Genomic DNA, 24,372 nt, shown 5'->3' with positions numbered 1-24,372 from the left:
AAAAGTTGATGCAGTGCTATTATCTGACATTATTTCATTTCCTAAACAATTGGCACATAGAAGAAGGAAGAGTGTATGAGATGTTAAAATAAGAGAAGGTACCAAAGGCACTTGATGTGTGTTATATTCTTTTGTTTCTTCTTTGGAGAGCCAGTGTGGTTAAGAGCGGTAGATTCTTAATCTGGTGAACTGGTTCGATTCCCCGCTCCTCCACATGCAGCTGCTGGGTGACCTTGAGCTAGACTCCTTAGGGTAGTGATAAAGCGGGATATCAAATCCAAACTCTTCTTCTCTTCTACAGGATTTCCTTTCCCCCTACGCCAATGCAAGCAATAGAGAAGACAGACAGAGCAATCTGTACTTTCATTAGGAATCACGCAAAAATCATTTAAATTTGTGGAACACACTTAGTTCACATCAAGGAACTGAAATAGTGGAGACACCATTTAAAGGTATGGATTGTGGAAAGGACGTCAGTAGGAGTGGAACTCCTACACAACATCAAGGAACTCACACAGAGGAGAAACCGTTTAAATGCATTGAGTGTGGAAAGAGCTTCACAGAAAGTGGAACGCTTAGAAGACACCAGAGAACTCATACAGGGGAGAAACCATTTAAATGTATGGAGTGTGGAAAATGCTTTGGTCGTACAGATTCGCTGAAAATGCATCAACGTACTCATACAGGAGAGAAATCATATAAATGTTTTGAGTGTAGAATATGCTTCAAAAAAAGTGGATGCCTCTGTATACATGTGCAAACTCACAGGGGTGAGAAACCATTTAAATGTATGGAGTGCGGAAAGAGTTTCCTTTTGAGTAAGCACCTTAATGCACATCATCGCACTCACACTGGTGAGAAACCATTTAAATGTATGGAGTGTGGAAAGAGCTTCCTTTTTAGTAAGCACCTTAATGCACATCATCGCACTCACACTGGTGAGAAACCATACAGATGTATGGAGTGCGGAAAGAGCTTCAGTCAGAGTGAAACCCTTAGAATACACCAGCGAACTCACACAGGGGCAAGACCTTTTAAATGCATGGAGTGTGGAAAGAGCTTCAGTCAAAGCGGACACCTTAAAAACCATCAGCGAACTCACACAGGGCAGAAACCATTTAAATGCATAGAGTGTGGAAAGAGCTTCAGAGAGAGTGGAACGCTTAGAAGACATAAACTAACTCACACAGGGGAAAAACCATTTAAATGCACAGAGTGTGGAAAGACGTTCCGTGAAAGGGCAAAACTTTCCATACATCTACGAACTCACACAGGCGAAAAACCATTTAAATGCATGGAGTGTGGAACATGCTTCCGTCATAGAGAATCGCTGAAAATGCATCAATGTACTCATACAGGAGAGAAACCATATAAATGTTTTGAGTGTGGAAAATGCTTCATTCAGAGTGGAAGCCTTAATGTACATCTACAAACTCATACAGGGGAGAAACCTTTTAAATGCATGGATTGTGGGAAAAGCTTCACCAGTAGTACAATGCTTAGAAGACATCAGCAAACTCACATGGGAAAAACTATTTAAATGTATGTTTGGTTGCAGAATAAATCCAGGCATATCTGCAGGATGTGGACCATTTAGACTGCATTTGTCCCAGTTGGGTTTCAGGCCCTGCCATTGGACTGAGACCGCCCTGGTGGTGCTGGTTGATTATCTCTGGTGGGCAAGGGACAGAGGTAAAAGCTGTTTCCTGGTTCTGCTGGATCTCTCAGTGGCTTTTTAAAAAATAAATAAAATTAATCACTTTTAATCACGTTTATAAATCAATGTAACTCCCTCCCTCTCCCTCCTTCCAGAGACTTCCCTCAGCTCCCCTCTCTGATTTGTTTATACATTCTCTGCATGTTATAAAATTGTACATATCATTGTACATTATCTATCATATGTTCTACTAATGAATTTGTGGATGTTTATTCAACACCTGCCAAGGAGTCCAAATCCTTTTGTTGTCTTTTTAAATAGTTTGTAAATAGTTCCCATTCTTCCTTGAAATTACGATTGTCCTTGTCACGCAGTTGATATGTCAGCTTGGAAAAATTCCGCACATCTCATCAGTTTTTCTTCCCATTGTTCTTTCGTTGGGATTTCCTCATTCTTCCATCTTTGTGCTAACAAGACTTTTGCCGCTGTCTAGGTGTGAGGCTGCTCAGTCACCCAGCTCGTCGGGCAGAGCCCACGGGTCCCTGCGGAATAAAGGGAAGGAGTCCAGCCACCAACTGGAGCAAATGGCTGTAGATCAAAATTTATTGTGCAATAGGTTCTGTTACGGAAGGGGGGGGCATGTCTTCTTCACTACAATATATTTGCTCAATTTCTCTAGGATTCCATCACCCCTGCCCTGTCCTCTCTAATTCCTCAAGTAAGGTGTCAAGACCCTAATCCTGTCAAATCACTCTGCCAAACCTTTCCTCCGGGCAATGCCAGGTGACAGACTATGCATACACTCAGGAAGCGCTTATCTGCGCATATCTCCAGCTCTGCATATTCCCCCCTCCCTCCTCCTTATGTTAATCCGGTGTAACCCAACCTCTCCTTAATGTATTCATGATGTAATCTGTGTAACCCAACCTTTCCTTAATGTATTCATGATGTAATTGGGATGTATTTTGCGCTGTATTCTGGGACATGGAGGGAGTTTCAAAAGTTCATGTCACCCCTTTCTCGCTGTTCAATCTCGTCTAGAACCTGTTGCGCAATAAACCTTGGATCTCCGCATTTTGCTCCTGTCCGGCTGAGCTCATTTTCTTCAGCAGGGACCCGCGGACACTTAGTCCGACGAGCTGGGTGGCAGTGTAGCCCCGCACCCAGATTTTAGCCGTAACAGTTCAAAGAGGTATTTTGAACTCTGAGGATGGGGTGACAAAGACTTTTAGAACTTTCCCACCATATCCCAGAATACAGTTCGTACAGCATCATTGCTACATCACTGACATGTCACCAAAGGGGAGGGGTAGACAGAGGTTACACTAGTTCAACCTTGGCAAACATGTCCAGACAAGTCCTTGGTACAAGATTAGCATAAGCAGACATGGCAGGGCAAGACCCAGGTATAAGATGAGCACAGGCAAACACCTCTGAAGTCCCACCGCCCAAAGTACAATAGAACTTCCTTTGCATGTCTGGCCCCTTGGCAAGTTTGGGGATGGGATTAGGCTTTCCTTGGCCAACAATCAGCTCAGCAATTGTCACCTCTGGGAACTTCCCGGAGTCCCTTTGAAGGGGAAAACAGATTTGGAATGATTGGTGCTGGTTGATTATGTCTGGCGGGCAAAAAGGTAAAAGCTGTTTCCTGGTTCTGCAGGATCTCTCCGTGGTTCTTAATGCCGTTGACCACGGTATTCGGTTACCTATTTGTGATAAAAATATATACCTTACCCAATTTGTTGAGAATAAAGCTTTACTGGTCAGGTTGGCAACAGTTGAACCACGAGTATTATTTCCAATTATTTCCTGGGAAGCAGGTCACGGGAAAATGGTTATATTTTCCCAGTCCTTGAATCGCAGCATTTATAAAAAGAGTTTGTAACCGTTTATGTAAACACTGCCAACAGTACCTTTTTGCCTGTGTTAAGAAAAGCTGAAATTTCTACAAAAATATTCCTCCGCTGTGCAACAAAGGCAGGGGCTGCTCTCCCACTCGTAGCTCTATGGGCCCCCGTGTCCCAAAACAAACCTGAAGTGTTCCCCCTAAATCAGATGTGTCCTGGGCAATTGGACAAAAGGAGCCCCTGGGAGTGGGGAGGGGGAGCGTTGGAAAAGAGAGGAGGGGTGACAGTGGACATTCTGCCCGCCTCTATAAATTGCAATAAGGGGAATTGGAAAAGTGAGCAAGGGAGGTAGGTGGCAAGGGAGGACAAAAATAAGATGCTGCATGTGGGAAGGTGGTGGTGAGAGGGAGGAGGGGGAAGAAAAGGACAAATGGACTTCTCCACCCGCCCCCCCAAAAAGCACCTCTTCTGGGACCCATTAGGGACCTGGATACACGCAGTCCAGTTGCCAAGTAAGGAACCCACAACTGCAGGGTCTGCATTGCACCATCTCCTTTGGAGAATCACACACGTTTCTTTTTCTCCTTAAAAGGTGTAACAAGGACAACAAGAACAATTTATTTCAACCCAGCCTCTTATGAATACATAATGAAACATTAAAGCTTAAAAAGCATCCCTGTGCAGGGCTGCCTTCAGATGTCTTCTAAAGGTTTAATAATAAAAATAACTTAATCATTTATTTTATCGTGGTATGTCGGCTGAGACCCTACCTGCCTGCAAACTGCCTTGCCAGAGTGATGCATGCTCTGGTTATCCTTGGACTACTGCAATGGGCTCTACGTGGGGCTACCTTTGAAGGGGACACGGAAACTGCAACTAATCCAGAATGCGGCAACTAGACTGGTGTTACCGGAAAAATCCGAGGGCTCCCTTGGACAAAAAGTAAAGACACCAACCAGAGTAAATTGAAGCAAATCAGCAGCCTGTAGGCTTGGCCTTTATTGACTGTTGCAACAGGGTGCTCCCCTCACTTGCAGGTGAGAGGAAAGACACAGAAAAAATGGTGTGCAAGGTCTTATAAAAACTTTTGAAATTCCCCTCCTCTAGGTCAAGCCCACCCCCAGAAACATCATGCATACATTACAGAAAGGAGGGGTTGAGGGAGGAGTTGTGGTGGTAACATCATGCATACATTACAGAAAGGAGGGGTTGAGGGAGGAGTTGTGGTGGTAACATCATGCATACATTACAGAAAGGAGGGGTTGAGGGAGGAGTTGGTGGTAGCCTGAGTGTCTTGTCACCTGGCTGGTTCCTCCTTTGCCCCCCCCCCCATGAGTCACTTCGAGGAGACAAAGGGGAGTTTGCAGTTTCCTGCCCCCAGAGGGAAGATCTGATCATTGTCCTTTGTTTCAGTCCATGCTGAATCCACTCCCATATGCAAGTTCTTTGTGATCTTGATTGTCTTCTGTCTGGGATCATCAGGGTTGGCATAACAACTGGGCAGGGCTCCTGTGAATGTGCTGAGATGGTGAAGGGATTATGGCTGACCAGAACCAAGCCACCCCCTTTGATAGTCCTTGCCATATGGAGTAAAATAAAAATAAAAGGTAAAGGTACCCCTGCCCGTACGGGCCAGTCTTGACAGACTCTGGGGTTGTGCGCCCATCTCACTTAAGAGGCCAGGGGCCAGCGCTGTCCGGAGACACTTCCGGGTCACGTGGCCAGCGTGACATCGCTGCTCTGGCCAGAGCCAGAGCCGCACACGGAAACGCCGTTTACCTTCCCGCTGGTAAGCGGTCCCTATTTATCTACTTGCACCCGGAGGTGCTTTCGAACTGCTAGGTTGGCAGGCGCTGGGACCGAGCAGCGGGAGCGCACCCCGCCGCAGGGATTCGAACCGCCGACCTTTCGATCGGCAAGCCCTAGGCGCTGAGGCTTTAACCCACAGCGCCACCTGCGTCCCTTAAAATAAAAATGGAACAGTGCAAATCCCATGTATGGTTGATTTTTCTATGAATTTATAACAGAAGTGTGGCGTATGTAGTGTGTGAGTGTGAGTGTGTGTGAAGTTTGTACAAACAGAATGATTGGGGTGGGGGGTCCTGCTACACTGGTGACTGGGAGCGGCCTCAGGGACCATATAACACCAGTCCTAAAAGAAGTTCATTGGCACCCATTGGCAAACCAGTTAGGGAAGTTTTTGCTTCTTTTTTTGCAGCTGTCCAGAGTGGCTGGGGAAACCCATTGAGGTGGGCAGCATATAAACAATAAAATCATCCTTATCATTATAACAATCTGGCTGGCCAATCTGTGCTCAGCTGCCCTGCACCCGGGAATGGAATAGAGATGGCCACCAAGGCCGTCCCTATGAGAATGGCTTTCAACCCAGGCCCCCCAACAAGCGCCCCTCGGGACGCGTCCCCCGTTTCCCCCTGGCAGGAATCCCTTCCTTGGGGCGCTGCTGGCTGCGCGCGTGTGGCGAGGCGCGCCTCTCTTGGCTGGACAGAAGGAGAGGGCATGGAAGGGGTTACGGAAGCGAGAGAGCCGAGATGCCTAGAGAGGCCTGGGAAGAGACCCCTCCTCCCTCCCCACTTCCGTCTCTTACCTCCTCCCCCCCTCCCCGCTGGTCCTGGGAGGCTCCTCCGGATGGAGAGGTCGGTGCTGCGCTCGGGGGAGATTCTGCGCGCCGGGCGAGGGGTGAGCCGGGCCAAGGGGGTCTCTGGGCGCAGGAGGGACCCGGGGACGGAGGGGGAACCTGGGGAGGGAGGGAGGGAGGGAGGGAAGCCTCCCTGGGGGAGGAGAGCCCCGTCCAGCATTGGCAGCGGGGGCAGAGAGAGAAAGAGACGCTGCCCGTCGGAAGGGAGGTCTCCCACTTGGGCGCTGGCGGGGGAATCTCCGGAGACGCTGCCTTGGCTTTCCCCTCCTGCCCAGAAACCTGCCTTGGGGAGAGGGGTCCCTGAAATTGGGAAGGGGGGGTCCAATTCCCCACCCTCCCCTCCTTCCCCCACCCCCAGGCCAGCTGCTGCTGGGGGCTCCAGAAGCGGGACTCTGCTGCTGCTGCTGCTGCTGCTGCGTTACACCCAGGCGGGCCTTTCGTCCAGCTGGAGAGGAAAGGGCAGGAAGTTCCTGAGAGGAAGGAGAGAGGGCGTCCAGAGCGGGTCTTTGCATCTGGAATCCTCTTCCACGAAGGGCCAGAAGAAACCCGTCTGCCTCTCCCAGGGTTTCAGTTCTAAGCCTTAGTTCCACTGTATGGTTAATTGAGGTGATAATGTGGTCCACTACTCAAAAAAAACATGGCTGGAGGTGCTATGGAAATTCTTTCAGGATTTGTATATAATAGATATATGGACAGCCTTTCTATACCTTTCTATATGTCAAAGGGAGTTTCAAGCTGAGACAGAATCCACCAGCACCCAAAGACAGTGAATGTGTGCACCTTCACAGTCTGGGGTGCTTAAAAGGACAAAGGGTCCATTATTAGGATAGACAATGCTTGTGACTGGAGGCTTTACACACATTCATGTGCATATGCAGGCCAAGGATTGCCAGTATTACAGGTGAGGTGTGTGAGAGTGCAGAATTCCACAAACACTGTGTGTGAGAGAAAGGCAGTGGGTGGGGTTATCGTTTATAGCAATGCTGTAGTTTTGTCCATAACATTTCGTGGCCTGATGCTGTGGTTTATTAGCCTCCAATGGGCCACCAGGAACTTTGTTGTTTTTGCATCAGAATATGAGTGTTTCTGAAGACGTTGACAGTCACATATGACATAAACAGCACTTCTCTTTTACTTGTTCCACACAGGAGAGACTCTGACTCACAAGTCTAAGCACATCTTGCTAGAAAAAGAAAAACACAGAAATGTGAAGGGGAAATTGAGAGGTAAGCCCTTTGAGTATGCAGTGAGACATTTCACTACGTTTGTTGTTGTTGTTTAGTCGTTTAGTCTTTGTGACCCCCTGGGTCCTGTCTTCCACTGCCTCCTGCAGTTTGGTCAGACTCACTATGTTAAAACACATAAAAAGCCCTGCTGGATCGAGAAGATGACCCAATTTTGGCTTGTCTTCTGCAATTTCACCCATTTACCCATGTTTCTGTGGAGAGACATTGCCTCCAGTCCACCCTTCCCTGCCCATTGCTATGAAGGTTGTAGGCAGAGATATCTTTTTTTTACCTTACGCAGTGATAACTACGTCCCACTCCTCCTCTCTATTCCACCAGATTTCCAGTATTAACCACTATCTTTATTCTCATGTCTTTGGGATTTAAGGGATCGGGAAGATTGCTACTGAAATTCAGGGGTTCCTGTAGTTCAGTCATGTCCAACTCCCAACAGACTGCGATCTACTCCCAGTATAAAAAACTGGCAGTGCTCTACCCATTGTCACTGGGGGAATGAGGAGTGGGGTGGGTGCGTGGGTGGAAGGAGGTGGCTAACTGGATGCAGGAGGGGGGAGTTTCAGTTGGGGGGGATTAAAGGGAGGCAAAACCTCTCTCTCTGAAGAGCCAGTCATCTCTCCACACTCCCAAGCCAGCCCCCCTCCCCCTTAAGCAGCTCTCCCCCCCCCCAAGCCAGCCCTTTCTCTCTCCTCCCCATCAAAGGGAGCTGCACAACTGACGCCTATCCCAGTAATCCCATGATTGACCAGGATCACTCACATGATCTATTGGTCGATCGCGCTCGACCGGATGAACATGTCTGTTGTAGTCCATTATTATGATTAATTGAATTTGTTAGTCACTTTAGTTTACCAGGGCAACCCAGAGAGACTTGCAACCAAATATTTAAGGGATTAGGACAAAAAAGTCATTAGGAATTCTGAACCTGAGAAATAAAGGGCATGTTCATGGAGGGAGATCAGCTCACTTTCCTGTGAGGAACCTCTTTATTTAAATTGCCAGTTTTAGAGAAGCACTGTATCTTAGATCATGCTGCATTATTAACAATAAGGTAAAGGTAAAGGTACCCCTGCCCGTACGGGCCAGTCTTGACAGACTCTGGGGTTGTGCGCCCATCTCACTCAAGAGGCCAGGGGCCAGCGCTGTCCGAAGACACTTCCGGGTCACGTGGCCAGCGTGACATCGCTGCTCTGGCGAGCCAGAGCTGCACACGGAAACGCCGTTTACCTTCCCGCCAGTAAGCGGTCCCTATTTATCTACTTGCACATTAACAATAATTGATTATTATTAAAAGTTGATGCAATGCTATTATCTGACATTATTTCATTTCCTAAACAATTGGCACATAGAAGAAGGAAGAGTGTATGAGATGTTAAAATAAGAGAAGGTACCAAAGGCACCTGATGTGTGTTATATTCTTTTGTTTCTTCTTTGGAGAGCCAGTGTGGTTAAGAGCGGTAGATTCTTAATCTGGTGAACTAGTTCGATTCCCCGCTCCTCCACATGCAGCTGCTGGGTGACCTTGAGCTAGACTCCTTAGGGTAGTGATAAAGCGGGATATCAAATCCAAACTCTTCTTCTCTTCTACAGGATTTCCTTTCCCCCTACGCCAATGCAAGCAATAGAGAAGACAGACAGAGCAATCTGTACTTTCATTAGGAATCACGCAAAAATCATTTAAATTTGTGGAACATACAATGTGATTCTGTCAGTGAACACACTTAGTTCACATCAAGGAACTGAAATAGTGGAGACACCATTTAAAGGTATGGATTGTGGAAAGGACGTCAGTAGGAGTGGAACTCCTACACAACATCAAGGAACTCACACAGAGGAGAAACCGTTTAAATGCATTGAGTGTGGAAAGAGCTTCACAGAAAGTGGAACGCTTAGAAGACACCAGAGAACTCATACAGGGGAGAAACCATTTAAATGTATGGAGTGTGGAAAATGCTTTGGTCGTACAGATTCGCTGAAAATGCATCAACGTACTCATACAGGAGAGAAATCATATCAATGTTTTGAGTGTAGAATATGCTTCAAAAAAAGTGGATGCCTCTGCATACATGTGCAAACTCACAGGGGTGAGAAACCATTTAAATGTATGGAGTGCGGAAAGAGCTTCCTTTTGAGTAAGCACCTTAATGCACATCATCGCACTCACACTGGTGAGAAACCATTTAAATGTATGGAGTGTGGAAAGAGCTTCCTTTTGAGTAAGCACCTTAATGCACATCATCGCACTCACACTGGTGAGAAACCATTTAAATGTATGGAGTGTGGAAAGAGCTTCCTTTTTAGTAAGCACCTTAATGCACATCATCGCACTCACACTGGGGAGAAACCATACAGATGTATGGAGTGCGGAAAGAGCTTCAGTCAGAGTGAAACCCTTAGAATACACCAGCGAACTCACACAGGGGCAAGACCTTTTAAATGCATGGAGTGTGGAAAGAGCTTCAGTCAAAGCGGACACCTTAAAAACCATCAGCGAACTCACACAGGGCAGAAACCATTTAAATGCATAGAGTGTGGAAAGAGCTTCAGAGACAGTGGAACGCTTAGAAGACATAAACTAACTCACACAGGGGAAAAACCATTTAAATGCACAGAGTGTGGAAAGACGTTCCGTGAAAGGGCAAAACTTTCCATACATCTACGAACTCACACAGGCGAAAAACCATTTAAATGCATGGAGTGTGGAACATGCTTCCGTCATAGCGAATCGCTGAAAATGCATCAATGTACTCATACAGGAGAGAAACCATATAAATGTTTTGAGTGTGGAAAATGCTTCATTCAGAGTGGAAGCCTTAATGTACATCTACAAACTCATACAGGGGAGAAACCTTTTAAATGCATGGATTGTGGGAAAAGCTTCACCAGTAGTACAATGCTTAGAAGACATCAGCAAACTCACATGGGAAAAACTATTTAAATGTATGTTTGGTTGCAGAATAAATCCAGGGATATCTGCAGGATGTGGACCATTTAGACTGCATTTGTCCCAGTTGGGTTTCAGGCCCTGCCATTGGACTGAGACCGCCCTGGTGGTGCTGGTTGATTATCTCTGGTGGGCAAGGGACAGAGGTAAAAGCTGTTTCCTGGTTCTGCTGGATCTCTCAGGGGCTTTTTAAAAAATAAATAAAATTAATCACTTTTAATCACGTTTATAAATCAATGTAACTCCCTCCCTCTCCCTCCTTCCAGAGACTTCCCTCAGCTCCCCTCTCTGATTTGTTTATACATTCTCTGCATGTTATAAAATTGTACATATCATTGTACATTATCTATCATATGTTCTACTAATGAATTTGTGGATGTTTATTCAACACCTGCCAAGGAGTCCAAATCCTTTTGTTGTCTTTTTAAATAGTTTGTAAATAGTTCCCATTCTTCCTTGAAATTACGATTGTCCTTGTCACGCAGTTGATATGTCAGCTTGGAAAAATTCCGCACATCTCATCAGTTTTTCTTCCCATTGTTCTTTCGTTGGGATTTCCTCATTCTTCCATCTTTGTGCTAACAAGACTTTTGCCGCTGTCTAGGTGTGAGGCTGCTAAGTCACCCAGCTCGTCGGGCAGAGCCCACGGGTCCCTGCGGAATAAAGGGAAGGAGTCCAGCCACCAACTGGAGTAAATGGCTGTAGATCAAAATTTATTGTGCAATAGGTTCTGTTACGGAAGGGGGGGGCATGTCTTCTTCACTACAATATATTTGCTCAATTTCTCTAGGATTCCATCACCCCTGCCCTGTCCTCTCTAATTCCTCAAGTAAGGTGTCAAGACCCTAATCCTGTCAAATCACTCTGCCAAACCTTTCCTCTGGGCAATGCCAGGTGACAGACTATGCATACACTCAGGAAGCGCTTATCTGCGCATATCTCCAGCTCTGCATATTCCCCCCTCCCTCCTCCTTATGTTAATCCGGTGTAACCCAACCTCTCCTTAATGTATTCATGATGTAATCTGTGTAACCCAACCTTTCCTTAATGTATTCATGATGTAATTGGGATGTATTTTGCGCTGTATTCTGGGACATGGAGGGAGTTTCAAAAGTTCATGTCACCCCTTTCTCGCTGTTCAATCTCGTCTTGAACCTGTTGCGCAATAAACCTTGGATCTCCGCATTTTGCTCCTGTCCGGCTGAGCTCATTTTCTTCCGCAGGGACCCGCGGACACTTAGTCCGACGAGCTGGGTGGCAGTGTAGCCCCGCACCCAGATTTTAGCCGTAACAGTTCAAAGAGGTATTTTGAACTCTGAAGATGGGGTGACAAAGACTTTTAGAATTTCCCCACCATATCCCAGAATACAGTTCGTACAGCATCATTGCTACATCACTGACATGTCACCAAAGGGGAGGGGTAGACAGAGGTTACACTAGTTCAACCTTGGCAAACATGTCCAGACAAGTCCTTGGTACAAGATTAGCATAAGCAGACATGTCAGGGCAAGACCCAGGTATAAGATGAGCACAGGCAAACACCTCTGAAGTCCCACCGCCCAAAGTACAATAGAACTTCCTTTGCATGTCTGGCCCCTTGGCAAGTTTGGGGATGGGATTAGGCTTTCCTTGGCCAACAATCAGCTCAGCAATTGTCACCTCTGGGAACTTCCTGGAGTCCCTTTGAAGGGGAAAACAGATTTGGAATGATTGGTGCTGGTTGATTATGTCTGGCGGGCAAAAAGGTAAAAGCTGTTTCCTGGTTCTGCAGGATCTCTCCGTGGTTCTTAATGCCGTTGACCACGGTATTCGGTTACCTATTTGTGATAAAAATATATACCTTACCCAATTTGTTGAGAATAAAGCTTTACTGGTCAGGTTGGCAACAGTTGAACCACGAGTATTATTTCCAAACTCCTCCAGTCATCATGGGCACAAAGTCCCCACACCTCTCACCTCTCCCTCTCGGCAGTCAAGAAAGAGCAAAGTGAATTAACCAAACAAGCGCCACCTCATTTCCCCAATGCCACCTCTGCTTTGTGAAATACATTCCCAATGATATGACATTGTAAATACTGACACATCCTCACGGACGGTCTAGGGGGGTTGGGAGTTAGGGGCAGGGTTATGCAGTGGTTCCGCTCCTTAGTCCTGGGACATGTCCAGAAAGTGGTGTTGGGGGTTGAGTGTTTGGACCTCTGGGCACTCACTTAGGGGGTGTCTCAGGGCTCCATCCTCTCCCCACGCTTTTTAACATTGTCTTCACTCTGGGAAGCAGGTCACGGGAAAATGGTTATATTTTCCCAGTCCTTGAATCGCAGCATTTATAAAAAGAGTTTGTAATCGTTTATGTAAACACTGCCAACAGTACCTTTTTGCCTGTGTTAAGAAAAGCTGAAATTTCTACAAAAATATTCCTCCGCTGTGCAACAAAGGCAGGGGCTGCTCTCCCACTCGTAGCTCTATGGGCCCCCGTGTTCCAAAACAAACCTGAAGTGTTCCCCCTAAATCAGATGTTTCCTGGGCAATTGGACAAAAGGAGCCCCTGGGAGTGGGGAGGGGGAGCGTTGGAAAGGAGAGGAGGGGTGACAGTGGACATTCTGCCCGCCTCTATAAATTGCAATAAGGGGAATTGGAAAAGTGAGCAAGGGAGGTAGGTGGCAAGGGAGGACAAAAATAAGATGCTGCATGTGGGAAGGTGGTGGTGAGAGGGAGGAGGGGGAAGAAAAGGACAAATGGACTTCTCCACCCGCCCCCCCAAAAAGCACCTCTTCTGGGACCCATTAGCAGGGACCTGGATACACGCACTCCAGTTGCCAAGTAAGGAACCCACAACTGCAGGGTCTGCATTGCACCATCTCCTTTGGAGAATCACACACGTTTCTTTTTCTCCTTAAAAGGTGTAACAAGGACAACAAGAACAATTTATTTCAACCCAGCCTCTTATGAATACATAATGAAACATTAAAGCTTAAAAAGCATCCCTATGCAGGGCTGCCTTCAGATGTCTTCTAAAGGTTTAATAATAAAAATAACTTAATCATTTATTTTATCGTGGTATGTCGGCTGAGACCCTACCAGCCTGCAAACTGCCTTGCCAGAGTGATGCATGCTCTGGTTATCCTTGGACTACTGCAATGGGCTCTACGTGGGGCTACCTTTGAAGGGGACACGGAAACTGCAACTAATCCAGAATGTGGCAACTAGACTGGTGTTACCGGAAAAATCCGAGGGCTCCCTTGGAAAAAAAGTAAAGACACCAACCAGAGTAAATTGAAGCAAATCAGCAGCCTGTAGGCTTGGCCTTTATTGACTGTTGCAACAGGGTGCTCCCCTCACTTGCAGGTGAGAGGAAAGACACAGAAAAAATGGTGTGCAAGACCTTATAAAAACTTTTGAAATTCCCCTCCTCTAGGTCAAGCCCACCCCCAGAAACATCATGCATACATTACAGAAAGGAGGGGTTGAGGGAGGAGTTGGTGGTAACCTGAGTGTCTTGTCACCTGGCTGGTTCCTCCTTTGCCCCCCCCATGAGTCACTTCCAGGAACTTCCAGGAGACAAAGGGGAGTTTGCAGTTTCCTGCCCCCAGAGGGAAGATCTGATCATTGTCCTTTGTTTCAGTCCATGCTGAATCCACTCCCATATGCAAGTTCTTTGTGATCTTGATTGTCTTCTGTCTGGGACCATCAGGGTTGGCATAGCAACTGGGCAGGGCTCCTGTGGATGTGCTGGGATGCTCAAAGGATTATGGCTGCCCTGTATCAAACCTTCCCCATTTTGTAGTCCTTACTTCATGGAGTAAAATAAAAATGGAACAGTGCAAATCCCATGTATGGTTGATTTTTCTATGAATTTATAACAGAAGTGTGGTGTATGTAGTGTGTGAGTGTGAGTGTGTGTGAAGTTTGTACAAACTGGATGATTGGGGTGGGGGGGGGGTCCTGCTACACTGGTGACTGGGAGCGGCCTCAGGGACCATATAACACCAGTCCTAAAAGAAGTTCATTGGCACCCATTGGCAAACCAGTTAGGGAAGTTTTTGCTTCTTTTTTTGCAGCTGTCCAGAGTGGCTGGGGAAACCCATTGAGGTGGGCAGCATATAAACAATAAAATCATCCTTATCATTATAACAATCTGGCTGGCCAATCTGTGCTCAGCTGCCCTGCACCCGGGAATGGAATAGAGATGGCCACCAAGGCCGTCCCTATGAGAATGGCTTTCAACCCAGGCCCCCCAACAAGCGCCCCTCGGGACGCGTCCCCCGTTTCCCCCTGGCAGGAATCCCTTCCTTGGGGCGCTGCTGGCTGCGCGCGTGTGGCGAGGCGCGCCTCTCTTGGCTGGACAGAAGGAGAGGGCATGGAAGGGGTTACGGAAGCGAGAGAGCCGAGATGCCTAGAGAGGCCTGGGAAGAGACCCCTCCTCCCTCCCCACTTCCGTCTCTTACCTCCTCCCCCCCTCCCCGCTGGTCCTGGGAGGCTCCTCCGGATGGAGAGGTCGGTGCTGCGCTCGGGGGAGATTCTGCGCGCCGGGCGAGGGGTGAGCCGGGCCAAGGGGGTCTCTGGGCGCAGGAGGGACCCGGGGACGGAGGGGGAACCTGGGGAGGGAGGGAGGGAGGGAGGGAAGCCTCCCTGGGGGAGGAGAGCCCCGTCCAGCATTGGCAGCGGGGGCAGAGAGAGAAAGAGACGCTGCCCGTCGGAAGGGAGGTCTCCCACTTGGGCGCTGGCGGGGGAATCTCCGGAGACGCTGCCTTGGCTTTCCCCTCCTGCCCAGAAACCTGCCTTGGGGAGAGGGGTCCCTGAAATTGGGAAGGGGGGGTCCAATTCCCCACCCTCCCCTCCTTCCCCCACCCCCAGGCCAGCTGCTGCTGGGGGCTCCAGAAGCGGGACTCTGCTGCTGCTGCTGCTGCTGCTGCGTTACACCCAGGCGGGCCTTTCGTCCAGCTGGAGAGGAAAGGGCAGGAAGTTCCTGAGAGGAAGGAGAGAGGGCGTCCAGAGCGGGTCTTTGCATCTGGAATCCTCTTCCACGAAGGGCCAGAAGAAACCCGTCTGCCTCTCCCAGGGTTTCAGTTCTAAGCCTTTGTTTCACTGTATGGTTAATTGAGGTGATAATGTGGTCCACTACTCAAAAAAAACATGGCTGGAGGTGCTATGGAAATTCTTTCAGGATTTGTATATAATAGATATATCGACAGCTTTCTATACCTTTCTATATGTCAAAGGGAGTTTCAAGCTGAGACGCAATCCACCAGCACCCAAAGACAGTGAATGTGTGCACCTTCACAGTCTGGGGTGCTTAAAAGGACAAAGGGTCCATTATTAGGATAGACAATGCTTGTGACTGGAGGCTTTACACACATTCATGTGCATATGCAGGCCAAGGATTGCCAGTATTACAGGTGAGGTGTGTGAGAGTGCAGAATTCCACAAACACTGTGTGTGAGAGAAAGGCAGTGGGTGGGATTATCGTTTATAGCAATGCTGTAAATTTGTCCGTAACATTTCGTGAGCTGATGCTGCGGCTTATTAGCCTCCAATGGGCCACCAGGAACTTTGTTCTTTTTGCTTCAAAAGATGAATGTTTCTGAAGACGTTGACAGTCACATATGACATAAACAGCACTTCTCTTTTACTTGTTCCACACAGGAGAGACTCTGACTCACAAGTCTAAGCACATTTTGCTAGAAAAAGAAAAATACAGAAACGTGAAGGGGAAATTGAGAGGTAAGCTCTTACAGTATGCAGTGAGACATTTCACTATGTAAAAATATATCAAAAGCCCTGCTGGATGGAGAGGATGACCCGATTTTGGCTTGTCTTCTGCAATTTCACCCATTTACCCATGTTTCTGTGGAGAGACATTGCCTCCAGTCCACCCTTCCCTGCCCATTGCTATGAAGGTTGTAGGCAGAGATATCTTTTTTTTTACCTTACGCAGTGATAACTACGTCCCACTCCTCCTCTCTATTCCACCAGATTTCCAGTATTAACCACTATCTTTATTCTCATGTCTTTGGGATTTAAGGGATCGGGAAGATTGCTACTGAAATTCAGGGGTTCCTGTAGTTCAGTCATGTCCAACTCCCAACAGACTGCGATCTACTCCCAGTATAAAAAACTGGCAGTGCTCTACCCATTGTCACTGGGGGAATGAGGAGTGGGGTGCGTGGGTGGAAGGAGGTGGCTAACTGGATGCAGGAGGGGGGAGTTTCAGTTGGGGGGAATTAAAGGGAGGCAAAACCTCTCTCTCTGAAGAGCCAGTCATCTCTCCACACTCCCAAGCCAGCCCCCCTCCCCCTTAAGCAGCTCTCTCTCCCCCAAAGCCAGCCCTTTCTCTCTCCTCCCCATCAAAGGGAGCTGCACAACTGACGCCTATCCCAGTAATCCCATGATCGACCAGGATCACTCACATGATCTATTGGTCGATCGCGCTCGACCGGATGAACATGTCTGTTGTAGTCCATTATTATGATTAATTGAATTTGTTAGTCACTTTATCTTACCCAAAGAGACTTGCAACCAAACATTTAAGGGATTAGGACAAAAAAGTCATTAGGAATTCTGAACCTGAGAAATAAAGGGCATGTTCATGGAGGGAGAGCAGCTCCCCTTCCTGTGAGGAACCTCTTTATTTAAATTGCCAGTTTTAGAGAAGCACCATATCTTAGATCATGCTGCATTATTAACAATAATTTATTATCAAAAGTTGATGCAATGCTATTCTCTGACATTATTTCATTTCCTTAAAAATTGGCACATAGAAGAAGGAAGAGTGTATGAGATGTTAAAGAGAGCCAGTGTGGTGTAGTGGTTAAGAGCGGTAGTCTGCTAATCTGGGGAACCGGGATCGCGTCTCCGCTCCTCCACATGCAGCTGCTGGGTGACCTTGGGCCAGTCACACTTCTTTGAAGTCTCTCAGCCCCACTCACCTCACAGAGTGTTTGTTGTGGGGGAGGAAGGGAAAGGAGAATGTTAGCCGCTTTGAGACTCCTTAAAGGGAGTGAAAGGCGGGATATCAAATCCAAACTCTTCTTCTTCTTCTTCTTCTTCTCCTTCTTCTTCTTCTTCTTCTTCTTCTTCTTCTTCTTAAAATAAGAGAAGGTACCAAAGGCACTTGATGTGTGTTATATTCTTTAGTTTCTTCTTTGGAGAGCAGGTGTGGTTAAGAGCGGTAGATTCGTAATCTGGTGAACTGGGTGCGATTCCCCGCTCCTCCACATGCAGCTGCTGGGTGACCTTGAGCTAGTCACACTCCTCTGAAGTCTCTCAGCCCCACTCACCTCACAGACTGTTTGTTGTGGGGGAGGAAGGGAAAGGAGAATGTTAGCCGCTTTGAGACTCCTTCGGGTAGTGATAAAGCAGAATATCAAATCCAAACTCTTCTTCTCTTCTACAGGATTTCCTTTCCCCCTATGCCAATGCAAGCAATAGAGAAGACATAGCAATCTGTACTTTCATTAGGAATCACGAAAAAATCCTTTAAATTTGTGGAACATACAATGTGATTGAGTCAGTGAACACACTTAGTTCATATCAAGGAACTGAAATAGTGGAGACACCATTTAAAGGTATGGATTGTGGAAAGGACGTCAGTAGGAGTGGAACTCCTACACAACATCAAGGAACTCACACAGAGGAGAAACCGTTTAAATGCATTGAGTGTGGAAAGAGCTTCAGTGATAGCGGAAAGCTAAGAATCCATCAAAGGACTCACACAGGGGAGAAACCATTTAAATGTATGGAGTGTGGAAAGAGCTTCCTTTTGAGTAATTACCTTAATGCACATCATCGCACTCACACTGGGGAGAAACCATTTAAATGTATGGAGTGTGGAAAGAGCTTCAGTCAAAGCGGACACCTTAAAAACCATCAGCGAACTCACACAGGGCAGAAACCATTTAAATGTATGGAGTGTGGAAAGAGCTTCCTTTTGAGTAATCACCTTAATGCACATCATCGCACTCACACTGGGGAGAAACCATTTAAATGTATGGAGTGTGGAAAGAGCTTCTCTCAGAGTGGACAGCTTAAAACACATCAGCGAACTCACAGAGGGCAGAAACCATTTAAATGCATTGAGTGTGGAAAGAGCTTCAGAGAGAGTGGAACGCTTAGAAGACACCAGAGAACTCACACACGGGAGAAACCATTTAAATGTATGGAGTGTGGAAAGAGCTTCTTTTTGAGTAAGCACCTTAATGCACATCATCGCACTCACACTGGTGAGAAACCATACAGATGTATGGAGTGCGGAAAGAGCTTCAGTCAAAGCGGACACCTTAAAAACCATCAGCGAACTCACACAGGGCAGAAACCATTTAAATGCATAGAGTGTGGAAAGAGCTTCAGAGAGAGTGGAACGCTTAGAAGACATAAACTAACTCACACAGGGGAAAAACCATTTAAATGCACAGAGTGTGGAAAGACGTTCCGTGAAAGGGCAAAACTTTCCATACATCTACGAACTCACACAGGCGAAAAACCATTTAAATGCATGGAGTGTGGAACATGCTTCCGCCATAGAGAATCGCTGAAAATGCATCAATATACTCATACAGGAAATAAACCATATAAATGTTTTGAGTGTGGAAAATGCTTCATTCATAGTTCAAGTCTTAATGTACATCTACAAATTCACACAAGGGAGAAACCTTTTAAATGCATGGATTGTGGGGGAAGCTTCACTAGAAGTGGAACGCTTAGAAGACATCAGCAAACTCACATGGGAAAAACTATTTAAATGTATGTTTGGTTGCAGAATAAATCCAGGCATATCTGCAGGATATGGACCATTTAGACTGCATTTGTCCCAGTTGGGTTTCAGGCCCTGCCATTGGACTGAGACCACCCTGGTGGTGCTGGTTGATTATTTCTGGCGAGCTAGGGATAGGGGTAAAAGCTGTTTCCTGGTTCTGCTGGATCTCTCAGTGGCTTTTAAAAAAATACCGTAGTTTTCGCTCCAAAACACGCACTTTTTTGCTCCTAGAAAGTAAGGGAAAATGCCTGTGCGTGTTAAGGAGCGAATGCACGGATCGGAGCCATGGCTGCCATCAGTCAAGCAAAGCGGGAGCCGCTTACACACTCTACGAGGCTCTCGCTTTGCTTGCTTTAAAGCGACCTGGAGCCGGGGAGGAGGGAGGGAAGGAGAGCCATGGCAGCAAAGCGGGCAGCAGCTGCTTACATGGGAGGAGGGACAGACGCTAGCAAAGGTCCGTGCGCTCTCTAAACAGAGCAATGAAGCTGCAGAGGGACGGCAGGAAAGATAAAATTTAAGCAACCAGCAGCAAAATAAAACCAACCTCGAGCTCTGAGCCACGCAGTGAAAACCAGGAGGTTAAAAAAAAAAAGGCTGGGGATGAGGGAGAGGGGAAAACTTCGCAAATCCCCCCCCCCCCCCGCTGGGAGGGAGCAGTTTGTTTTCAGGCAGGATAGATTCGAGCATTGTCTGGGTCCTAGTGCCCCTAACCACTTTTTGTGCTCCATTCTATTGCTGCTGGTGGCTGCTTATCACTCAGGCTACAAGGAGGAGCGCTTTTACACAGCTAATGGTGAATCCCCTGCAATCCAAGTCCTCCTCACTTGCTCAAATCTATTCTGCCTCAAAACAAGGAGCGGAAGGAAAAGGCTGCAAACTGTTAAATGGAAAAAACCCAGGCACAGGGCAAGTACCTTAAGTATACCTTTAAAGCAACAGTGCTCTTTCCCTCCCTCCTCCCCGCTCAGCTCGCCGAAAAGCTCCTCCATGCGTGCTCCTTGTCCCTTGAGTGCTTTTCCTTCCCTCCCCACTTAAAACGTGGTTACAAAGCACGGATCCACATGGATCCTCAGGATTTTTGCATTGGGCTACCCCAAACTCACCATCAGATCACATGTCTGTGGCCACAGCATGAACCATAAAAATCATGCACCCACTGTTTCGTTCAGAATATTTTTTTCTTGTTTTTCTCCTCTTAAAAACTACGTGCGTGTTATGGTCAGATGCGTGTTATAGAGCGAAAAATACGGTAAATAGAATTAATCACTTTTAATCACGTTTATAAATCAATATAACTACATTTTCCCCACTCCCTCCCTCTCCCCGCTTCCAGAGACTTCCCTCAGCTCCCCTCTCTGATTTGTTTATACATATTATTCTCTGCATGTTATAAAATTGTACATATCATTGTACATTATCTATCATATGTTCTACTAATGAATTTGTGGATGTTTATTCAACACCTGCCAAGGAGTCCAAATCCTTTTGTTGTCTTTTTAAATAGTTTGTAAATAGTTCCCATTCTTCCTTGAAATTACAATTGTCCTTGTCACGCAGTTGATATGTCAGCTTGGCAAATTCCGCACAGCTCATCAGTTTTTCTTCCCATTGTTCTTTTGTTGGGATTTCCTCATTCTTCCATCTTTGTGCTAACAAGACTTTTGCCGCTGTTGTAGCATACATAAATAAGTTCTTTGTTTTCTCTGGCAGGTCTCCTCCTAAAATCCCTAGCAAAAATGCTTCTGGGTTTTTTACAAATGTCATTTTAAACATTTTTTCAATTAATTATATATCATCTCCCAATTTTTTTTAACTTCTCTACATTCCCACCATATATGATACAAAGTACCTTCTTTTCCTTTACATTTACAACATGCATTTGACCCGGTTTTATACATTTTTGCCATTTTTACTGGTGTAATATACCATCTATACATCATTTTCATATAATTTTCTTACAAAAGAGAACAGTCTCTAAATTTCAAATCTACCTCCCACAACTTTTCCCAGTCCTCAGATTGTATATTGTATCCTATATCTTGTGCCCTTTTAATCATAACTGATTTGACCTCCTCACCTTTCGTTTCCCATTCTAGCAGAATACTATTTGCTTTCTTCAACAGCTTCACTTCGTCTTCTATAACCTCCTTTTGAAATCTTGAGGTTGTATACCTAAACCCTTTTTTGTTATCTTCCTTGTACATCTCATATCATTGTCTATAACGCAACCAACTCTGAACATGGTCTTTGATTTCCTCATAATCTTTTAATTTCCATTTTCCATCTTGATCCCTCAGTAAATCTCTATATGTAGGCCACTTCCTTTTTGCCAAGCGGTTTGAGTAACGAAGCTTCAATTGGTGATAGCCACCAAGGCGTTTTTTGTTCTATTAAATCTTTATACCTCTCCCACACTCTCATGAGAGCCAGTGTGGTGTAGTGGTTAAGAGCGGTGGTTCGTAATCTGCTGAACCGGGTTCGCGTCTCCGCTCCTCCACATGGAGCTGCTGGGTGACCTTGGGCCAGTCACGCTTCTCTGACGTCTCTCAGCCCCACTCACCTCACAGAGTGTTTGTTGTGGGGGAGGAAGGAAAAGGAGAATGTTAGCCGCTTTGAGACTCCTTAAAGGGAGTGAAAGGCGGGATATCAAATCCAAACTCTTCTTCTTCTTCATTAATGATCTCCTGATTATATGATTGTAAAATCCTTTATGTACTTTCCCTTTCCCATACTATAAGTATGCATGCCATCCATATCTGTTATCATGACCTTCCAAATCTAATGCTTCCTCCTTTTCCAGTTTTATCCAGTCCCTAATCCAAATCAAACATGCAGCCTCATAATACAGTTTAAGGTTTGGGAGGGCCTCCTCCTTACTTTATATCTGTAAGTATAGTTAGGTTTAACCCTTTGCCTTCTCCCTCCCTCCCTCCGAGATAAATTTAGAAATATCCTTCTGCCATCTTTGGAGGCAGTCATCCTTGACCATCACTGGGACTGTCTGGAAAAGAAAGAGCATTTTCAGCAACACATTCATTTTTATCGCTGCAATGCTTCCTAGTAGGGAAAGGTTCATTCTACTTCATATTTCTAAATTTCTTTTTATCTCAGACCATACTTTTTCATAATTGTCTTTATACACATTTATATTTCTTGTTTGTTAGCCGTATCCCTAAATATTTTACCATTTTATGGATTTCTATCTCAATGCTTTGCGCCAAATCTTTTTTCTCTACCTCTTTTAAATTTTTAACTAATAATTTCGTTTTATTTCTATTTACTTTGAATCCTGCCACTTCCCTAAATTCTTGAATTTTCTCTATAACTCTAGGGAGAGAATTTTTTGGATCTACTGTGATTACTAAATCATCAGTAAAGACTTTCAGCTTAAATTCATTTTTCCCCAGGTTTTATCTCTTTAATCTCTTTGTCCGCTCTTATGTTTCTTGCAAGTACTTCCAAGACCAGAATGAACAATACAGTGGTACCTGGGGTTAAGTACTTAATTTGTTCCGGAGGTCTGTTCTTAACCTGAAACTGTTCTTAACCTGAAGCACCACTTTAGCTAATGGGGCCTCCTGCTGCCGCTGTGCCGTTATTGCATGATTTCTGAAGCAAAGTTCTTAACCCGAGGTAATATTTCTGGGTTAGCGGAGTCTGTAACCTGAAGTGTATTTAACCCGAGGTACCACTGTAGCGGTGATAATGGGCATCCTTGGAGGAGCCGTAACTCTGCAGATGCCAAAGGAGAGCTGTAATTTGAGGCCTGACATGATGGCAACAAAGGAAAGTAAAAACTTGATGTGGAAAGTCTGGTCTGAATTGGAGAGTGAAAAATGGAGAGATCTCCTTGTGTGGAGATCTGAAGACCTAAGGATTACAAATTTGATTAAGGTGGAGGTTGGAGTTGTGGGGATAATCGGACATGAAAGGAATATGAAACAAGATTTGGAATACCCCATAGGCTTCACCTTTAAGTATGGAGGTTTGGACGGAATAAATATGGACCGTGTTGGGCTGGAGCTTCTCCAAGATTTGGTGTTTAACATTAAGGACTATCAAAAAAACCGGCAGAGAGGAAGTGAGAGAGAATTAAGAGCCTCGGATGTTAGATCTCCAGGCTGACTGTATATTGAGACTGATAGACATTTGCTGGGGACTGAAACCGGGAAGGGGGTATGGGTGGAATAGAAATTGGGAATTTAAAGGGTATATAATTATAATTTTTTTTTTGCATTACTATTTGTATGAAAATTGGGAAATTCATGGAAGGGAATTATGGTTGATATTAGAAAATGTTTTAAGAATAAATATTGATGTACAAGTTTGGATGAGAGTTAAGATTAGATAAAGTAAAATTGGTTTTTTTAAGGTGAATTAAATTAGGTGAGGACTTGCTGAGCTAATAATTTGAATTGGAATACAGAGAGGGGAGATGTGAGGAGGTCGGAGAAATAAGTTAAAAGAAAAGTAAGTAATGGAAATTCTATGTGTTTTTAATTGTTTTTAAGTTTTGCATTTTTGTATCTTTGTTATTTTTTGTTTTTGTTATTTTTTGTTTTTGTATTTTGTATTATTTTGGAAATGCTAATAAATATTTATTTAAAAAAAAGATAATGGGCATCCTTGCCTAGTTCCTTTTTGTATTTTACATTCATTCGTTATCACCTGGTTTACAATTAATTTCGCATATGGTTCTGAATAAATTGCTTGCATTCCTTTGTATCCAGAATTAATTTCTTCCAAGTAATTTTTTCATGAAATCCCAGGAGACGTTGTCAAAAGCTTCGGCATCTATAAACATCGTTGCTGCTTTTTGTCACTTCATTTTTTAGCTCCAGGTATTCTATCACATTCAGATTATTTCTTATATTCTCTTTCATTTGCCTACCTGGAAGAAACCCTGCTTGATCTTGATGTATATATTCACCTAGAATTTTTTTCATCCTATTTGCTAGAATATTTGCAAATAATTTATAATCATTATTTAATAATGAGATAGGCCTATGATTTTTTTATTTGCATTAAAGCCGAGTCTTGTTTTGGAATCAATTACAGATAGGTAGCCGTGTTGGTCTGCCATAGTCAAAACAAAAAATTTTCCTTCCAGTAGCACCTTAAAGACCAACTAAGTTAGTTCTTGGTATGAGCTTTCGTGTGCATGCACACTTCAGAGTGTATCTGAAGAAGTGTGCATGCACACGAAAGCTCATACCAAGAACTAACTTAGTTGGTCTTTAAGGTGCTACTGGAAGGATTTTTTTTTGTTTTG

The 24,372-nt window shown here is 45.3% G+C and overlaps 2 protein-coding genes and 1 long non-coding RNA gene across 6 annotated transcripts in view; 2 read left to right on the top strand and 1 right to left on the bottom strand.

Annotated features, from left to right (window-relative positions):
- LOC307208823 (uncharacterized protein) overlaps positions 1 to 20,566 on the top strand; it is a 32,162-nt gene extending 11,596 nt beyond the window's left edge. The window contains exons 1-4 of one of the 3 annotated variants that reach the window (XM_079963807.1): positions 14,788 to 14,842; positions 15,992 to 16,069; positions 17,742 to 19,295; positions 20,358 to 20,566. In XM_079963807.1, the coding sequence (XP_079819933.1) occupies positions 17,916 to 19,085 (1,170 nt within the window). In that variant the 5' untranslated portion in view covers positions 14,788 to 14,842; positions 15,992 to 16,069; positions 17,742 to 17,915 and the 3' untranslated portion in view covers positions 19,086 to 19,295; positions 20,358 to 20,566. Of the gene's footprint in view, positions 1 to 14,787; positions 14,843 to 14,864; positions 14,886 to 15,991; positions 16,070 to 17,741; positions 19,296 to 20,357 lie in introns of those variants that run through there. The other 2 variants (XM_079963809.1, XM_079963808.1) reach the window with 2 other exon arrangements.
- LOC307209145 lies at positions 1,913 to 11,635 on the bottom strand. The gene is made up of 3 exons (XR_013835341.1): positions 11,346 to 11,635; positions 2,391 to 2,584; positions 1,913 to 2,354 (listed from the first exon to the last, which is right to left on the bottom strand). It is a non-coding gene; the product is annotated as an uncharacterized lncRNA (long non-coding RNA).
- LOC307208822 (uncharacterized protein) lies at positions 6,127 to 11,023 on the top strand. 2 transcript variants are annotated; one of them, XM_079963805.1, is made up of 3 exons: positions 6,127 to 6,158; positions 7,309 to 7,386; positions 8,995 to 11,023. In XM_079963805.1, the coding sequence occupies exon 3, from the start codon at positions 9,173 to 9,175 to the stop codon at positions 10,340 to 10,342; it is 1,170 nt and encodes a 389-aa protein (XP_079819931.1). In that variant the 5' UTR covers positions 6,127 to 6,158; positions 7,309 to 7,386; positions 8,995 to 9,172; the 3' UTR covers positions 10,343 to 11,023. The 2 variants fall into 2 exon arrangements, with proteins under 2 accessions (XP_079819931.1, XP_079819932.1); XM_079963806.1 differs by having other exon boundaries at positions 6,132 to 6,201.
- Positions 20,567 to 24,372: the final 3,806 nt, after the last annotated feature.

Source organism: Podarcis cretensis (assembly GCF_951804945.1).
Source record: "Podarcis cretensis genome assembly, chromosome: 2".
NCBI classification, from domain to species: domain Eukaryota; kingdom Metazoa; phylum Chordata; class Lepidosauria; order Squamata; family Lacertidae; genus Podarcis; species Podarcis cretensis.
This window is presented reverse-complemented; position numbering and strand designations above follow the sequence as displayed.